Below are 16,876 nucleotides of genomic sequence, written 5' to 3'. Positions count from 1 at the left end.
AAATACTTCCTCATAAGCTTTTTTCTTCAGTCCTTTAATCATTTATGATATTTCTTTCTGGACCTCATCCAAATAGTCTCCTTTCTAAAATTCAAAGATCAAAACTGGAATCAGTTCTCTGATAATGATCTGATGGCAGCAATTATATTTTCAACTCATTATGTCTCTCTCCCTCTCCTTTCCTTTTTTCTTAAAAAAAAAATTATAAAACATAGTTAGATTTAATACCAGGCCACTTTCCTATCTTTCACTGAGTTGTTTTTTCTGGGCATATGTACTTATTTTCTCTTCAAAGCAGTGTTTAGATATTATCATAAAGTGTCACTGCTGGAACCTTGCTTCTTTTGACAAGAAGATATTTCTATTTTCCAGTCACTTTATAAAACTAAAAGAATGAAATGGGAAAAAGTGCGAAAAGTGATACCAGGGAGAAATTAAATTAAAACAGTAAAATAGGTCAGGTTTTTCTTTCCTTTTTTTTTTTTTAATTCTGAAACTAGAATATGAAAATAGATAAGAATGAGCAAGAACAACTTTAGACCAAATACAATGTCAACATGGTTTTGCAGTCTCTGATTTTTGCACCCTACCCCCCCCCCCAACTATTTCTTATTGAACTGCCACCTATTCCATTAGTAGAAAATAAATTAAAAACAAAAACAAATATATATATATATATATATATATATATATATATATATATATATATATATATATATATTTGCATCTCTAGAGCACTGCAGTTATGTTTTAATTGAATCAAAGGACTACAGGAAGGTAGAGATGAAAGTAGTTTTAGAAGTCACTTAACCTACTGTAACAACTAGCATTTTCTGATACATGGCAGGAAACCTATGCTTAAAAGATCCCAATCATAAAGTGAAAGGAATATGTTTTTTCCATTAGACAGACAGGGATAAAAATCCCGTCTGCTACTTGAGCAAGTTTTGTAACCCTGTTGAGCCTGTGGAGATAATCATACCCAACCAGTATGACCTTTTGTAAGGAATGAATGAGATAATATCTATAAAGCAGCCATCACTAGATAGGGCACGGTGCGTACATAGGAGACTTCCTTCTTTACTTCAAATACTTACATTGCTTTTTAAGGTAACCGAGACTTTGAAAATATAGAACCTTTGACAATTGAAATCGACAACCATGTAACCATAAACTTTTCTCCTCTCTAAGCAGGTGGAATTCTTCTCATTCTCACTGTCTTCTGTCTTTCCCGATGTGCCAGATACCCAAGCCTACCTACCGTCATCTTCCTGGTTATCATGCTCTGGTACCCTCGAGCTCACCATAACCCTCCTTTTAGAAGGGCATGTCCAGTAATGCATGCAGTGTCCCGTGGAGAGGACTCGTCCTTCCTCTGATTACATATGTTGCTTAATACTGTTCTTTCTTATATAGCAAACTTGTACAGGATCATTAGAAACACTCTGTGCCCTCATCACTCAAAGAGGCAACATAGTCTTACATCTTTTAAGTCCTTTCTTCATTTTGGTGCTTTTCTGTGGTTGACATAACGTATTTTGACTTAGATTCTGAAATCCAATTAGAATAAAGAAGGCATTTTAAATGTGGCTAGTGATGCAGTGGCCAAAAAGTCTAATCCTAATTCTATACCACTGGAAATTATCCCACACTTGATATGCTTTATTAAAATGTTCCCTATATTTAAATAGTTGTACAGGTTTTAAAAAGTCCTGGAAATCTACTTTTCTTATTCTAATTATAAATTGAATTTTTGAAAAAATTTGGTAGGTGTTTTGTCGTCTAAGAGTATTTTGAGTCGTTAAATTTCGTGGATCTTGATCTAAACTGAAAGCCCAAAGTCCTTCTCCCTTTATTTTACCAGACTATGATATAAGCCGAGCATGGACCAATGAAACTACCTTCACATCACCCTTTTCTTGTAACTTGCTGTTGTAGAAGCATAGGCAAGGCATCTGAATTTCTTTTTTCATCTATAAAATGTATAATTCAACTTGAAGATTTTTTAAAGTCACATACATCTGCAAAATCTATGATTCTGTGATTTTTGTACTACTCTCAAAGCTCTTATTGATACCATACTTACATTATATTCATTTTTACACAGACCTGCCAGTTTAAAATCTGACACAGTCCAGCAGTCTATGGCCTGAAAAATGATGCTCTGTTAAGATCAATTCATCAGACGACTGTAGAGTCCAATAAAGCTCTGCAAGATATTAGCTATAAAACCTTGGCTCATAATTTCAAGATGGTATGCCCATAGTGCTGAAGTTAGATGTAATTAAATGTGAAATGGTCTCATTTTAGCATGGGAGGAAATCAGCTTTTTGATCAAAAGGAAAGATTTTTCTATTAAGTTTTTTTTAAATTAGATTTATTGGGGTGACATTGGTTAATAAGATTATACAAGTTTCAAGTGTACAATTCCATAATACGTCATCTATACATTGCATTGTGTACTCATCACCCAAAGTTTAGTCTCCTTCCATCACCATATATTTGACCCCTTTGCCCTCTTCAAACTCCCCCTACTCCCTTCCTCTCTGGTAACCACCTTTCTGTTATCTGTATCAATGAGGTTTATTTGTTTTGTTTTGTTTGTTCATTTGCTGCTTTGTTTTATATCCCACATGTGAGTGAAATCATGTGGTTCTTATCTTTTTCCATCTGACTTATTTCACTTAGCGTATTAATCTCAAGATCCATCCGTGTTGTTGCAAATGGCGTGTTTCATCTTTTCTTATGGCCGAATAGTATTCCATTGTCTATTCACTTTTAGTTGGTAACTTCCCTTTGTGGGATTTTGAAGAGCAATAGTGGTTAAAGGCATAAAATATTAAATGGCAGTACCATTAATGAATAACCACCCAGCAGAGAGAGATAGGAGGGCTCTAACTTTTGTTTCAGAGGCCTGAATGATTTGACAGGATACCTGCAGTGGGGCACTTGTGATCTAGGAGACAGTAGTTATCAGTGACAGAAAACGGTGGGGTGGGAGGAATAAGCAAATATCAAGTCACGCTCATTGGGTTTTATTTCAGGAAATGTCGCCTCATGTAGGCAGTGATGTGTTTAAAAGTGAGACATTTCCTTTACTTGTTTCTATTTTAAGTGATTGCTTTGACAGGTCTTTGAAGAAAAAATCATTTTCCTTCCTGCAGATTCAGTAACTGCCCTTAAATGTCTGATTATGTCACGTTTTCAGTGGGGACAACAACATTGTGATTTGCTTCCGTGGTGCTCTACCTGCCAGCAATGGCTGAAACCAGTAATATTGAATTGTCAGGGTACCTTGCAAGGCAGCCACTAATTAACAACTTGTCATAATCTCCCAGTGAGGAAATTACTAATATTATTACTGAACACATCCTTTGCAGTTAGCACATACAGGGTGCTTAAAAATTCATTTGTGGTCATGAAGAAATGACCATTTGTTCTATTCTTAGCGGGAAGCAAGTATACAGTCCCAAGAGCACCTGTGTCCACGCTCTGACACAGTCAGGGGCCTCCAGCTCAAAGTTCTGTGGCAGTCTCATTGGCCATGTTGCTTTTAATTCCAGCTGAATCATAGAATGATTATATGTGAAGCATTTTTTTTAAACTTTTATTTATTTAAGTGTGTTTTTCCAGGACCCATTAGCTCCAAGTCAAATAGTTGTTTCAATCTAGTTGTGGAGGGCGTAGTTCACAGTGGCCCATGTGGGGATCGAACCGGCAACCCTGGTATTATAAGCACCGTGCTCTAACCAACTGAGCTAACTGGCCACCCCATGCGTGAGGCATTTTTAATGTATTATTGTGATCTCCAGAGATTAAAGTTAGTATATAACAAATAAATTCAATTATAAAACTGACCCTCCCCCCAAAAAAAAGACAATCTTTTAATGTAGTAATTTTTTGCTTGGAAAGCATATACAACAAGCAGACTGGGAAATGTTACATGTACTGTGGTAATTGTAGGGGTAAAGGCATCTGGCATAAGTTAGTCTCCTGTACTTGGAGTAAGGACTGTTACAAGGTCCTTTCAGCCAGTGATCTACTCCTCAGCCAGAGCCAACCTATATGTAGCCTCTGGGAAAGAGAGTATTTCTATAGTATTATGTTGATAGATTGTGGTTAATATTTAACCTAAATTTGTGATCAGAATGTAATATTTACACTGTGATAGATAAATAATTATAGGATAGATAGATGATAGATGATGATGATGATAGATAGATAGGTAGGTAGGTAGGTAGATAGATAGATAGATAGATAGATAGATAGATAGATAGATAGATAGATAGATAGACAGACAGATAGATAGGGGACTCAGTACTTCCCTCCTAATGGGGAACATTGGAGAGGAACCAAGATTTCAACAAAGTTGTTAAGATTTGCTGCAGATAACCTTCACCTTAAAACTGGACAGGAGGGAGTGTTAGTGAGGATGATATTGGTGATAATAGTAGTAACAATAGCTAATATTTATCCAGGACTTGTTTATGACTTGTACTGTGCTAAGTTTTCTGCATGTATCATCTTAATTAATCCTTATAACAATCTCGTTCTTCTTGTTCATTTGGAGAAACTGTAATGGGAAGAGATGGAGTATCTGCTAAAGCTTATGCAGCTAGTAGGGGCTGAAACTGGGGGGAGAAAAAAGGCATGCGTTACTTCAGAGCCTTTCTCTTTACTTTGCACATCTGAAAATCCAAGGGGACCTTATAGTCACCTATCCAGCCTCCCTCGGCCCTTTATCCCTGGACCCCCCAACACACACACACACACACACACACATGTTGTATGACTGAACCCCCCCCCCCACCGCTACCAGTGTCAGGAATGGACCTCTTCGGACGTGTTTTTTCCTCATTCCCAGAATTGTTCAATCATGAGGCAGACCAGTTATTTTCAACTATTCTTTTTGACCACATCATGGTTGATTACGTGTTTTAAACTAATTCAGATTGCTGTGTGGTCTCTTTGAAATAATTATGAGTGTTGTTTGTCCATATGTGGCCACCGGGGTGGTACACAAAGACATTTTTTTGCAGAATTTCTTTTCACACCGACAAAAGCACACTGCTCTGATCAGCCCTCTATGCCTCCAACACCACCCTCATGGCATATCCACAGTTGATCAATCAGCTAGATCAGTGGTTTGTAACCTTGTTTGATTATATATTATCCCTACTACTTAGAAAAGTTCAGACTACGCAACCAAGATGTGTCTATACCTTTATATACAAACAATATAACAATCATAACCATTATTAAATGTTTACTATAGGCCAGTCACTGTTCTAAGAACTTTGTAAATGTTGACTTACAACACTTCACAGCAATTCTTTGAAGTAGGTATTATTATGATTAACACCATTTAGAGATAAGGAAATTGAGACATTAAATGTTAAATAATTTTCCATGGGCCACTGACGTCGAATGCCTGAACCAAACTGGAAGCCGGGTGTTCTGACTACAGAGCCCACACTCTGAGCCAGTTACTCGGACTCAGAGTCTGACTCAGAGAAACGTGTTACTCTACTAATATATACTTTATGGAATATATGAAAAATAGAAATTTTAAAAGAATGAGATGCACATTGGTAATAATTGATGGAACAAACGAATAAAATATTTCTCTGGGATGAGCAGTGTAGGGATTTCAAGCACTCTGACAAGCCAATAGAAGAAACAACATAGGACAAGGAGACTTTTCTTAGTCACATTAAGTTATCAATATCTTAACATCTACTGTGTGTTTCCTACCTAATGTGCAGCATGAAGTTCAACAAGTAAACACATTACTTGTACAATTGACAATAGAAGTTATGGAAGGCTCCCTTTTGCTTAGTTAATCATTTGTCTTCCAGATAAGCTTCTACTTCACTAGGTCACTGGCTTTACAGTCCTTTTAAGTCCTGTAGGTCTTACCAAACGATAGGAAACGCTCAAGCACAGGCAGTGTGCTTGATTTGGTGTTTTACACTATGATTGTTGTGCGAAACAATTATGACTATTGTTTGTCTGGGTGTGGTCACTGATGTGTCAACGCCTGGTCAACAGTTTCAGTATAGGAGGTTTTCAGGGGCTGCAATTGGTTGAAAGGGGGCCCTGGAAGCTATGGAGCTTCTTTAAAACTGACGTGACCTTTACATGGCTCTTTTCATAAGACTGTGAGCAATAACCAGTTTTCTGCCTTAAAACCCGGAGGAGCTGATAGAGATCAAACCACCCCTTGACAACTGAGTGTGATTGAAATTCTGAATACTGTGAATATTCATGAGATAGATCATAGAAAATAATTTTTATTTCCAATGAATAGTGGTATGGCGTATTTCAGATTTGCCATAATTGGAGCTGCTTTTAAGCCCAATTACCAATGCTTACCTTTGACCTACACAACCTGGAAATTTAGAATCTTTCATTGTCCAAAGTGTCATTCTGCAAATATGTTATCTCTTTTAAGATAAGGAGTCCATGTGACATAGATTTTGCCTCATTTAAGTAAGATGAGCAGGAGACAATGTAATTTATGAGGTGAAGTAACAGAAAGATGCTGAGTTGGGTTTTGTTAAACTAATCTTATGGCTGGCAAGGATGACATGTCAGATGTTTCATTCATTTTAAATACCAAGCCATTTCCTTAAATCATTTTTATAATGTTAAATACATTATATAGGTACAATACCAATGGAGGGTGTGCTTAAATGTGTCAGACATGTTCATTTGCTTTGCTGCATACTGTGTTTCTCATTTCATTTTCCAATGATGTACTGAACCGATTATTTTTTATGGCTGATCCATATTTTAGTTTTGTTCACGCAGTCTTTGCTGGTGCTTTTACGCTTATTGGATCCTTTCTTGTACATACAGATTCAATCCATGTGACTGTCATCATAGTGTGTCTTTCTTCCTTCTTATACCAAAAGCAAAAGGAATTTCCTTTTTTAATACATCTGTCTATGAGAAATACGTTTGTCAGTGAGAGACAACAACAGATAGGATGCTTTGGGAGCTATTTAGCACACAACTTCCTCTGAAACAGCTCCACTGTATAAGATAATGTGTTCTAGTTCAGAATATTTAAGGTTGAGTTTCTTTACTGTGTGAATGCTCTACTATTTTCTTTTCTCCCCTAACTCCCCCACCCTGTTTAACAGCAGACAAACCCAGGGAGCACTGAATGAATCCGATGATCCTGAAACAGGCTGTCTATCTGATAACAAGCCAACTTCTCGACACTTCTATCCTGTCGCCTTGCTACTTGTCAGCTCACACCTGCTAGTTGTGTGGCTCATTTTAAGTCTTGCATTACTATTAGCCAAATACCAATAAGATTTACATTGTGTTGCTTTCTTTTCTACAAATGACAATGGACTTTAAATTATGGGGACAATGCTGTAATATTTCTACATTTTAAGAGTCACAGAATTTAAAACAAACAAATGTTCGAATTGTGTTTCCTTTGTTTTTCCTAAAATCTAAAAAAAAAAAAAAAAGAAAAGAAAAGAAAGAAAAAGAAAAAGAAGTACTATGCATTCAGTGAATTATGTTGCTCTTTTGTTCATGGAAAAGTGTTTCCCACTGTCAACTAGCTCAAGAAGAATTTCTAAATTAATGTCTTTGGCCTAAGACAAAGAACAGAATCCTGAAAGCTTGATGTTCTGCACCTCCTGTTCCTCTTCCCATTAAATTTATTAAAGAAATTAAGATGGAATTTGCACAACACCCTGAAACCCTAAGACAAGTCCTAGAGATGTGAAAGGTTCCAGACTTTATTTCCACTGTGCTAATGTCATTGTTGCCATCAGCTGACAGAATCTGCTGTTTGATTTCTTAACCTGTTGGTTTGGTTTTGTTATTTCTTTGCTGCAATTAACCCCTTTCTGTCAAGTAACTTTATGGAGAGAATGGCTATTTATGTTTTGTAATTAAATTAACCTGTTTGTAATATTGTTTGGGTTGATTTGGATTTCAGAGTACTTTTCTATTCTTCTTAACAAGGTCTTGTTTGTGTCTTGATGCCCCTTTTTCAGCACCTGTGACTTCTGTACTGTCTGTGCACAAGCACTCTTCCTTTATAAAGCAGAGACTTGGACCAGGCTGTCCCGAAAGCCATTTTTCTCTTCATTGCACAGCTAACATAATGAAGTAAACTAGAAATTGAACTTTCCTTTAAAAATCTATAGGGCCAGACTTAATAAATTAAATGCCTTATTCCTAGAACCTGTATCCTTAGGGCTACTTATAGATTTTAATGTGTTTTAAAGAGACTAAGAAATTAATTTGTGGAAAAGTTATAAAAAGGCAGATATATTTATGAAATTAAAGTGAAGCTGTATTGTGGAGCAAATTATATTTAAAGAGTTTATTAAACCTTAAATGTCTGTTGAGAGCAAAGAGACTTGAATCATCTCTTTCCGAAGGCAATAATGGTATTGGGCCTGGCCTAGGATTTAATTTTGTAAGATGTATCATCATCTGTGGGGAAAAAAATGTAGAGTTGAATCTTTGTTATTTTTACTTGGACTGTTGCCGCAACTCTGCATTGAACAAATAAAGCATATTTATTTATTCTGTGTTTCATGAAGTTGTACTTTTTCCCCTTTCACCAGAGAAGGATGCCGCATAGAGAATGTACTGAAGAATATCAAATGCAGAAAGTATGCTTTCAACATGCTACAGCTGATGGCTTTCCCCAAGTACTACCGACCTCCAGAGGGGACTTATGGAAAAGCTGACACCTAACTTTACCAACATGTAAATAAACAGGAACACAAATTCGCTTCAGTGGGATAATCTCTACCTTTTTCATTTTTATTTTTATTTTTTATTGTTGTGAATTGGTGGAGCGAGATGATCAAGGATGTTTGCCCAAATCTAGGAATTACTTGAATCAGTTATGAGCATATCACTCTGAATGAAACCCATTAAAAACACTTATGTAATATTGCCCTTCCTAGTCCTAAATTTCTAAGTGTTGACTCTTGCTGGTTGAGATCAGCTCAAAAATTGTAACTTTCATTCATGGAGTAATTTAATGAAAAGACGTTCTGAGACAACATCGGTGCCACGGAAGACTCAAGGTGAGTTACAGTGGCACTTTCCATCCATAAGGAAGAGAGGAGTGTATAAAGGGTAGACGGACCTTATGGTATTATTTCATAACCTTTCTCACAGATAACCTCGGAGCCCCTTTTTGAGATTTACAAAACTATTTTTCTAGTGAATTGAAATTAGGTAACATTAACTCATGATCTCAATTAAAGAACAGTTTACAGGTATGCTCGTAAAGACTTTCGTCCTCTGGCTGAAATGGGACTACTCCTCCTAAACAGGTAGCTAAACAGTGTTAGTAAAGCCATAAAAATACTTTTCAAAAACATGGTATCTGTGAGGACAGAGTCCCAGCGAGCAGTTTCCAGGTTCTCGGCCTCACGTGGAGGGGTGCTGACTGGTGGTAGATGGCCGTGGGCTGTGGCTAATTGACCCTCAGCTGTTACCAGTTAGTCAATTAGCCACTGATATAAGTGCCGGGGCTGCGCTGGTTGGTGGGTCAGTCGAGTCAGAAAATTGAGAGTCGGTCGGTTGGTAGGCAGAGAAGCGGACGGCAGGTTGCAGGTCATGTGACTTCAGCCTCCAGTGAGACTATAGTGGTATGACGCCCCCATCTATGGCTCCGTGGGTGTTCCTTTTTGGCCTCACCATATCCAGCATTCTTATGTGGGCAGCGGGACCGGAGACCCCTCTGGCCGCCCTGCACGACAAATGGCACAGCGAGCAGGGTCTCCCGCAAGACAGTATCCTTTCAAAACTCTGACTTGGGTTGTATGGCTCAGTTGTAGAAGTAGCAACAGAGGAAGTTTAGTAGTGTAATAAGCAAAGCACTGTAAGGAGTTGAACCTGCAAGGAAACTAAAGATAATCAGCCTGTTGATGTTCAAAATGAAATTCCCATCAACCTGAACCTCATGTAGTCAAGCTCATGAAAGTCAATAAGATATCCTTGAGATGTTTTCTAGCAGTCATCTTAGTATACAATGTAGATGGTATAAGTATGCATTATCTGGCATAGATTAACATATGTGAATAAACATTTTAAAACATATACAACCATAACTAATGGCAAAGCAAAACAATTATTTCTGTTAATCTGAATTTCAAATTTGTCCTTATGTAGTAAAATAACACCATAAATTTTCCTAAATCCCAAATTAGAAGTTGCCTTAGAGATTATCTTGTATAACACCATTATAAATGGGTGAAATAAAGCACAGGGAAGATACGCCCCTAAACAGCCAGCTGGATAATTTTAAAGCCATGATTACAATCTCTCCTTACCTCCCTAGTCTTGTCTCTTCTCCAAATTCCTTTGCCAAGTAAACATGAAAGTTAGATGATAATGCTAGTTAGTTAAATATAAATTAACATTTATTGCTGGAGTTAAAGCTTAGATTACAACAGCCTGGACAAATGAAACCTATTTTCTCCAAATTTTAAGGATTTATTCTTTTTCCTTTCTCATTAGAGAAGCATGTCATCCAAAGCATAAATCTCCCTTGGAAATGTCAGAGGCTTGTTTATATAGACGTCTCTCAGCTATGATCATATTCAATGGTGACATTATGAGGCTTTTTCCATAGCTAATGTGATAGCTCCTTCACTAAGACGCCTGTTGAGATAAGGATTCCATACCGATCTCTAAGTTCGTGTTGGGTTTTTCAAATTTCTAGAAATTTTAGATAACCCTTTGGGACTTTTAATACTAGAAGTATCAATCTATTATTTTAGCTAATGGCTGTAGGCATTATATTTGAGGCAGTTGCTAAACTATCTGTTTAATAAAAGGGGCTATTTAGTATGTCTATTCATGGATAAAGTTATGTTGGTGTTCTCCCTTACACCTCATTCTCCATTTCAGTGATTAAGTATAATCTTTGAATTGCTCAATTACATTTGAAAATGGTAAGATTTGTGGTTATTTTCATTATCCCACTGGATTTAAGGTAAAGAGGTTGGGATGACAGAGGTTTCCTTGAATAACTGTGAAGCCTTCTTCAGTATATCAAACGGTAACCTGAGTTCCAAGAGACTTTAAGTGACTTATCATCCTGTAAATACTCTTATAAACAAGAATTTTTGTTTGCATTTGTAAAAATGAAACCTCTTGACTCACATGTGGAAAAATATGTATTAAGTAGAAAGCCACCAATAGGATTTTTAATTTGGGGAATACATTTCAAAGATATTTTTTTCTTTTATAATAACTACTAAATAGATGTTTCAAAGTGTAGAACTTACTGTACTACAAATGCATAAAAGTTTTCTGTTTCTTATTAACATAGTTATCTGCATTTCCCTACAGGAAACCTATATTTATACATACATTTAAAAGTGGTTTTTTATCAAGGAAATTCTTGTTTCATAGCGACAATATTTCCCCTTTCCTGAGAGATATTCTATGTATCCTTGGAAAATCACTTAACTATTTCTGAAGTTATTAAGGCTTTCTAAATCAAAGAGCCAAAGTTAAACAATAAGTTGTAAAATCTCCTTTGTACAGACACGGTTTGTAATGCTTTTCTATCTATATTTTCATTTGAAAGATAAGATACATCAGCAGGCCTCTTTTAGATCATGTTGAGCCAGAAACTGAACCAAGAAAATGACATTTCCAAACAAGATAATTTTTTTTTGCTCAAAATAGTTTCCCTCTAATGTCATCAAATGTAGATATCAACTCTGTATTCGCTATTTACAGTTCTACAGAGAGCATATTTAAAAAGAAGAGAAGGTGGAATCCAGGTCATGTTTGACCCAGTGACAAATGATCCAGCACCTGGGAGTGCTCTCCAGAGCAGCTGAGCATAAACATTTGAAATATTTGATTGAAATAGCTCCACCCTTACAGGCAACCATTTGTTTATTTCTCATATGGTTGTTTTTTTCTTGTAAATATTGCCTTGGGGTTGTCTACAGCCTGCCAAAACAGTCATTTGATGTAAATAGTTTGGTCAGTCCAACAAGCTGGTGAATCAGAGCAACCATTTGACTCAGCTGACAAATTGTACTAAAATGACCAACAGCTCAGTTAGAGCAGTATACCATGTACCTAACCTCCAGTCCTTACTTCGTAAGATTAAGATTCAGCAGACCTTTTCTTCTGAAAACTTTGAAGTCTTAAAAGCTAGCATCTCATCTGCATGGAGGATACTTCCCTTTATTCCTTCAACTAAATTAAGGCATTTGTCATACAGTAAGACTCGAGGTAGAAAAGAAAGCTATTTATTACAAAGTACTGCTTTTCTTGCCAAGTATATCAAACCCCTCCCTATGTAAAGTTTGATAGGTGCCAAGAAGAGGCAGTACCTGTGGTGTGCTGGAACTGACTGGAACTGACTCCAGACAGCTGATCAGTAAATTATCAGCAATTTTATAAGCCACTTGCTAAACACAACCATCATTAAATATTCAAATACAATTGACCACGTTTTATTAAAAGCAAAGGTTATAATCAAAACTGAACATCCTAATTATTTTACTACATTTTACAATGTACCTCTGCTCTTGAGGTCATTTATGTCCGTTGTATCTTGTACACTGTATTATATAGCATGTCCCTGCACACCCCTGCTTGCTCCATGTTCAGTAACAACACGTTGGCAGCTGGAAATTGACCACTGCTACCAACCAGGGCCTTTAATTCCTGGAAATCCCATTGTTCAGTATTTATTGGCATACAATTGAATGCCACCATCACTTTTTCTCCAGAAAATCATTGGAAGCCATATACAGTATTTAAAATGAAATTAAATGCAATCACTCATCTTCAGATGGCTGCAATTTTGTTCTAGTTTTTACCCTCTTTAAAGACTCCGATTGGACTATAAGTAACAGTTGATGTTCATATTTTATTCATAATTAAATAATTTAATCACAGAGATGCATTTAAAAACGCATCTCTCTATGATGTTTGGCAAGGGAAATCTTGGCAATGCAACTTCAGCGTAAGCAAAAACAACTCCAGGCTAAATTCAGGGAGATGTTAGCCTAATTAGAGTATCACTGAAAATGTGCTTCAGTACCCATTTTTTAGTTTAGTTTCTTTGCTAAACGCAAGAAAAAAGACAAACAGTAACATATTACTGTACCCTGTTTCTAATAAATATAGCTCCATGGAAACCCAAACTGTTAGGTTCAACAAATTAAACTCCGGCAGTACGCTAAATCACTGCAGCTGTTTTAGGTGTTTGATTTCCAACCAGGATGGTGTATCCATTGTTTAGTTCAATATACAGGGCTCCTTTTGTAATTGGGGAGGAAATAAATTAACTTTTACTACACAAGAAGCTGGTCTGAGAAAAACTGTGATCAGCAGTTACGGAGGGAAGCAAACATTGAACACAAGTTGTTCTGAAGAGCTAGAGACTTTACAAATTAAGCACAACTGGAGAGAATGATTTGCTGGGAGTTGTGTCAATGATTGACAGTTTCAGTGGGAATTTACCTTCATTTAGCCCAGCTGTGAAATGCAAAGGCTATGCTTCTTTCCTCATGTTTATGGTCCATTGCTTTATAAAGGTAGTCCCACTATGTTATATCTTTTATTTCTTTGGCAGTTTTAAATTAGAATTTTCTGACCAAACAGAAGCTGTCTTTCAGAGCAGGAAAATAAAATTGGTTTAGATAAAATACTGCAAGCCTAGTAGGGATAGAGTCAAGGTATGGAAATTTGGAGTTTTAAAGTCATAACGAACGTTAGTCACTCTTTAAATTTTGTTTCTAAGAAAGTAAGAGAAAGCCTAAAGCATCTCTGATGTCAAAGAAACAAATCATATTTGGCTATTAGTAACAAAGAGGCAGAAAAAATTGTGAGGTAATATTAACACAAAACAATGTACATGCAATCATTCTTCCTGACCTTGAATTTTTATGGGTTATATGAACATTTAGAATTTTAAATTAAAAAAGTAAAACAAAGCTCACAATTAAGTGTAGTACCCAGAGAGAGTGACTATCAAGGGAGAGAAGACCTAATACAGTGACACTGCCTGATAAACCATTTCTGGGTTATCTTTTAGTAAAAAGTGTTATTTAAGAAGATGTTGCATTTTCACACACAAAGTCTGAATACATTCATAGTCTTCTTAAAATCATCTAAATTATTCCAAAAGACACACAATCCAACAGTACATTTTTAATGATGTGGTTTTGTTAACTCGCAAGCAATATTGACTCAACTATTGGCAAGATTGCTATATTATCTATATAGATCTGTGATGCTTTTATATCACTATCATTAAAAAATATTTCCCATCAAAGAACTTCATATTTTTAAAAGGTAGATTCCATGTATCTATAACACTGTAGACACCCATTTCACTGTACTTGTGTACTCCTCTGCCCACATATACTTCTTACGTGACTATTTATTATTTTATTTAACCTAACCTCTAATTTTCAGATTCTCGTGATCTGAAGTGTCACCACTTGTTTTCTTATCTGTTTCTTATCTTGTTTTCTTATCTGTTTACTTATCGGAAGTGTCGCCACTTGTTTTCTTTTTATATTAAATATATATTCCAGGTGAACTAATGTGTATTCCTAGGAATTAAGGCACAAATAGGTTAGATCATTTTATGTTGGCATTGGGAGAAATATCATTGTTCTGTGGAAACCATATGCATTGTACACTGTGTGTATATTTTTTGTTTAAATAAATGTGATTTTTATTTTTTATGTTTCTGTCTTTTTCTCCCTGTTATACATTTTTTCCATGTTCATCAATGTAGCGATGTCCAAAAATTAATGAAAATATTAGAAGTTTAGACCAAACAATATTTCATAGAGAACAGACTAATTTTATGCAGGACTACAATAACAGTGCAAATTTTACATGAGTATAATTTTAGTCTCGTTACTAGCAGAATGCACCTTCAGGGTGGCTATTCTGTGAGAGCCGTATCAACCACAATTTTCTAAAAAGTTTATGAACCAGATACCAATGCTTCAACACTGGGCAAATTACTGATCTTTGTGGTGAAGAATATATGTCGAGTCAACTGAGCACAGGCGACTTTGGGCAGCAATAGTAGTTCCTAACAACTGAGTGAGACAGAGGTGCTTGAAGCCAGAGCCTGATAAGGGTCCACTTCTAACAGGGAGTTCCTCCAGTCTTTACAATGATTGTGTAACCATCTAATTCCCCCCTATTACTTGTGCTAAAGTGTTTTCTGCTAGAAATGACTTGACTGGATTCTGTTTCCTGCACATAATCCTGACTGATGCCCTCCGCTTATAGGACGTCCTCAATAAATTTCTTTTTGGTAATCGTTGCTGATTATCTTATTTGTCTTTGATATTTCAGCTGGGTTTTAGCACCACCTTTCCAGGTATCTACTGGCTATTTTTTAATATAAATGTTTTAGGATAGTCATACTTTCATTGCCTTCCTTCTTCTAGGTTTCCTGTCTCTGTTAATGGAATACAGATTCTAGTTACATAGGTTTACAAGCTTGAATCAGCTTTAACTCTTCCATCTCTATTGACATATAATATTTCACGTGTCACTAGGTCTGTAAATTGTACTACCACTTCACCTCATATCTGTTACTTCCCCCCTTTCATTGCCACAGCTGTTTATTTCAGATGCATCCTTTATTATCCCTGTAACTAAAGATCCATCCAAACTAAATAAAGATTAGTATGCGATGAAATCCACAATTTGGCCTTATCTTTTCTATCAAGGTGTACTTCGCATCTCCTGTAATTCCATCCTCCACACATACCCACATGAGGAATCTGCATACACAGAGCATGTGTCTTACACACACACACACAAAACTCTCAAAGTTGAACTCATATGTTTCTTGTTCCAAAGAAATCTTTCCATCACTCTAAGTGGAATTAGTCTCCACTATTCTAATTCTTCCATAGTATAGCCTTTATAGTTCATTCATTCATTTGTACATTCATTTTTTATTCTTTCATTTACTCGGCAGATACTTTTGAGTATGTTTCTGGCAGGCAGTTAGAAACAGGATGTTTAAAGTTAACAAGTGGCCTGATTCTTCCATTCGGAGTTCACAGTCCAGTCTAGCAATGGAGACAGACATAAAAAAAATAAAAAAAATAAACACACAAAACAAAACAAAAAAAGAAGTAATTATTAATTACCAAGTATGATATGAAGTAAATGATCTAGGAATTTGGGCACAGAATCATGGTATAGGATGGGAGGGGGTGTTTCTTGCTTTAGATGGGGTACTCAGGGGTCATCTCTCTGAGGAGATGTCACTTAGATTAAGCTGTTAGGGAAGAGAATCATCCAGCAAAGGAAGGGAGGGGACAAACAGACAGTGTGTGTGGGGCCAGTGGATGGGCCACAGAGTATGAAGCTGGGGGAGAGATGAGATTAGAGTTAGCAAAAGTCTTTTAGACCAGGAAAAGAAATTCAATTTTATGTGAAATTAGAAGCAATTGCAAGTTTCCAAGTAGGGGACTAAACTGACCTACTTTAAAATTAATTAAAATATTAAAATAAAAAAAGAATAAAATGCAAATTAAAACCACAAAGAGCTAGCACTACACACCCACTAGATGGCCAAAATTGAAAAGACTTACTACACCAAGTGTTGACAAGAATGTGGATAAATCTCAACGTAACTGTTGAGTGAGAAAAGGCAGACGAAATAAGAGTACCTACTGTGTGATTATAGTTATGTAAATACTAGCTAATCTATAGAGATATAAGTAGAACAGTGCTTGTCTGGAGTTTGGGAATGGAGATATGGATTATAAAAGGCCACAAGAAAACTTTTGGTGGCAATGAATTACCTTGATTATGCTGATGGCTTTGTGATACAGCTAGGTAAATAGAGATGATGATA

At 36.3% G+C, this 16,876-nt stretch overlaps 1 protein-coding gene across 5 annotated transcripts in view; it reads left to right on the top strand.

Annotated features, from left to right (window-relative positions):
• Positions 1 to 10,886, top strand: part of INPP4B (inositol polyphosphate-4-phosphatase type II B) — a 574,953-nt gene extending 564,067 nt beyond the window's left edge. For 3 of the 5 annotated variants that reach the window (XM_081077545.1, XM_081077547.1, XM_081077546.1), the window contains one exon: positions 8,604 to 10,886. In XM_081077545.1, coding sequence (XP_080933671.1) covers positions 8,604 to 8,736 — 133 coding nt within the window. In that variant the 3' untranslated portion in view covers positions 8,737 to 10,886. Of the gene's footprint in view, positions 1 to 7,148; positions 8,563 to 8,603 lie in introns of those variants that run through there. The other 2 variants (XM_081077543.1, XM_081077544.1) reach the window with 2 other exon arrangements.
• Positions 10,887 to 16,876: the final 5,990 nt, after the last annotated feature.

Source organism: Rhinolophus hipposideros, assembly GCF_964194185.1.
Source record: "Rhinolophus hipposideros genome assembly, chromosome: 16".
NCBI lineage: Eukaryota > Metazoa > Chordata > Mammalia > Chiroptera > Rhinolophidae > Rhinolophus > Rhinolophus hipposideros.
The sequence above is the reverse complement of the archived record's forward strand: the minus strand, read 5'-3'. Positions and strand labels throughout refer to the sequence as shown.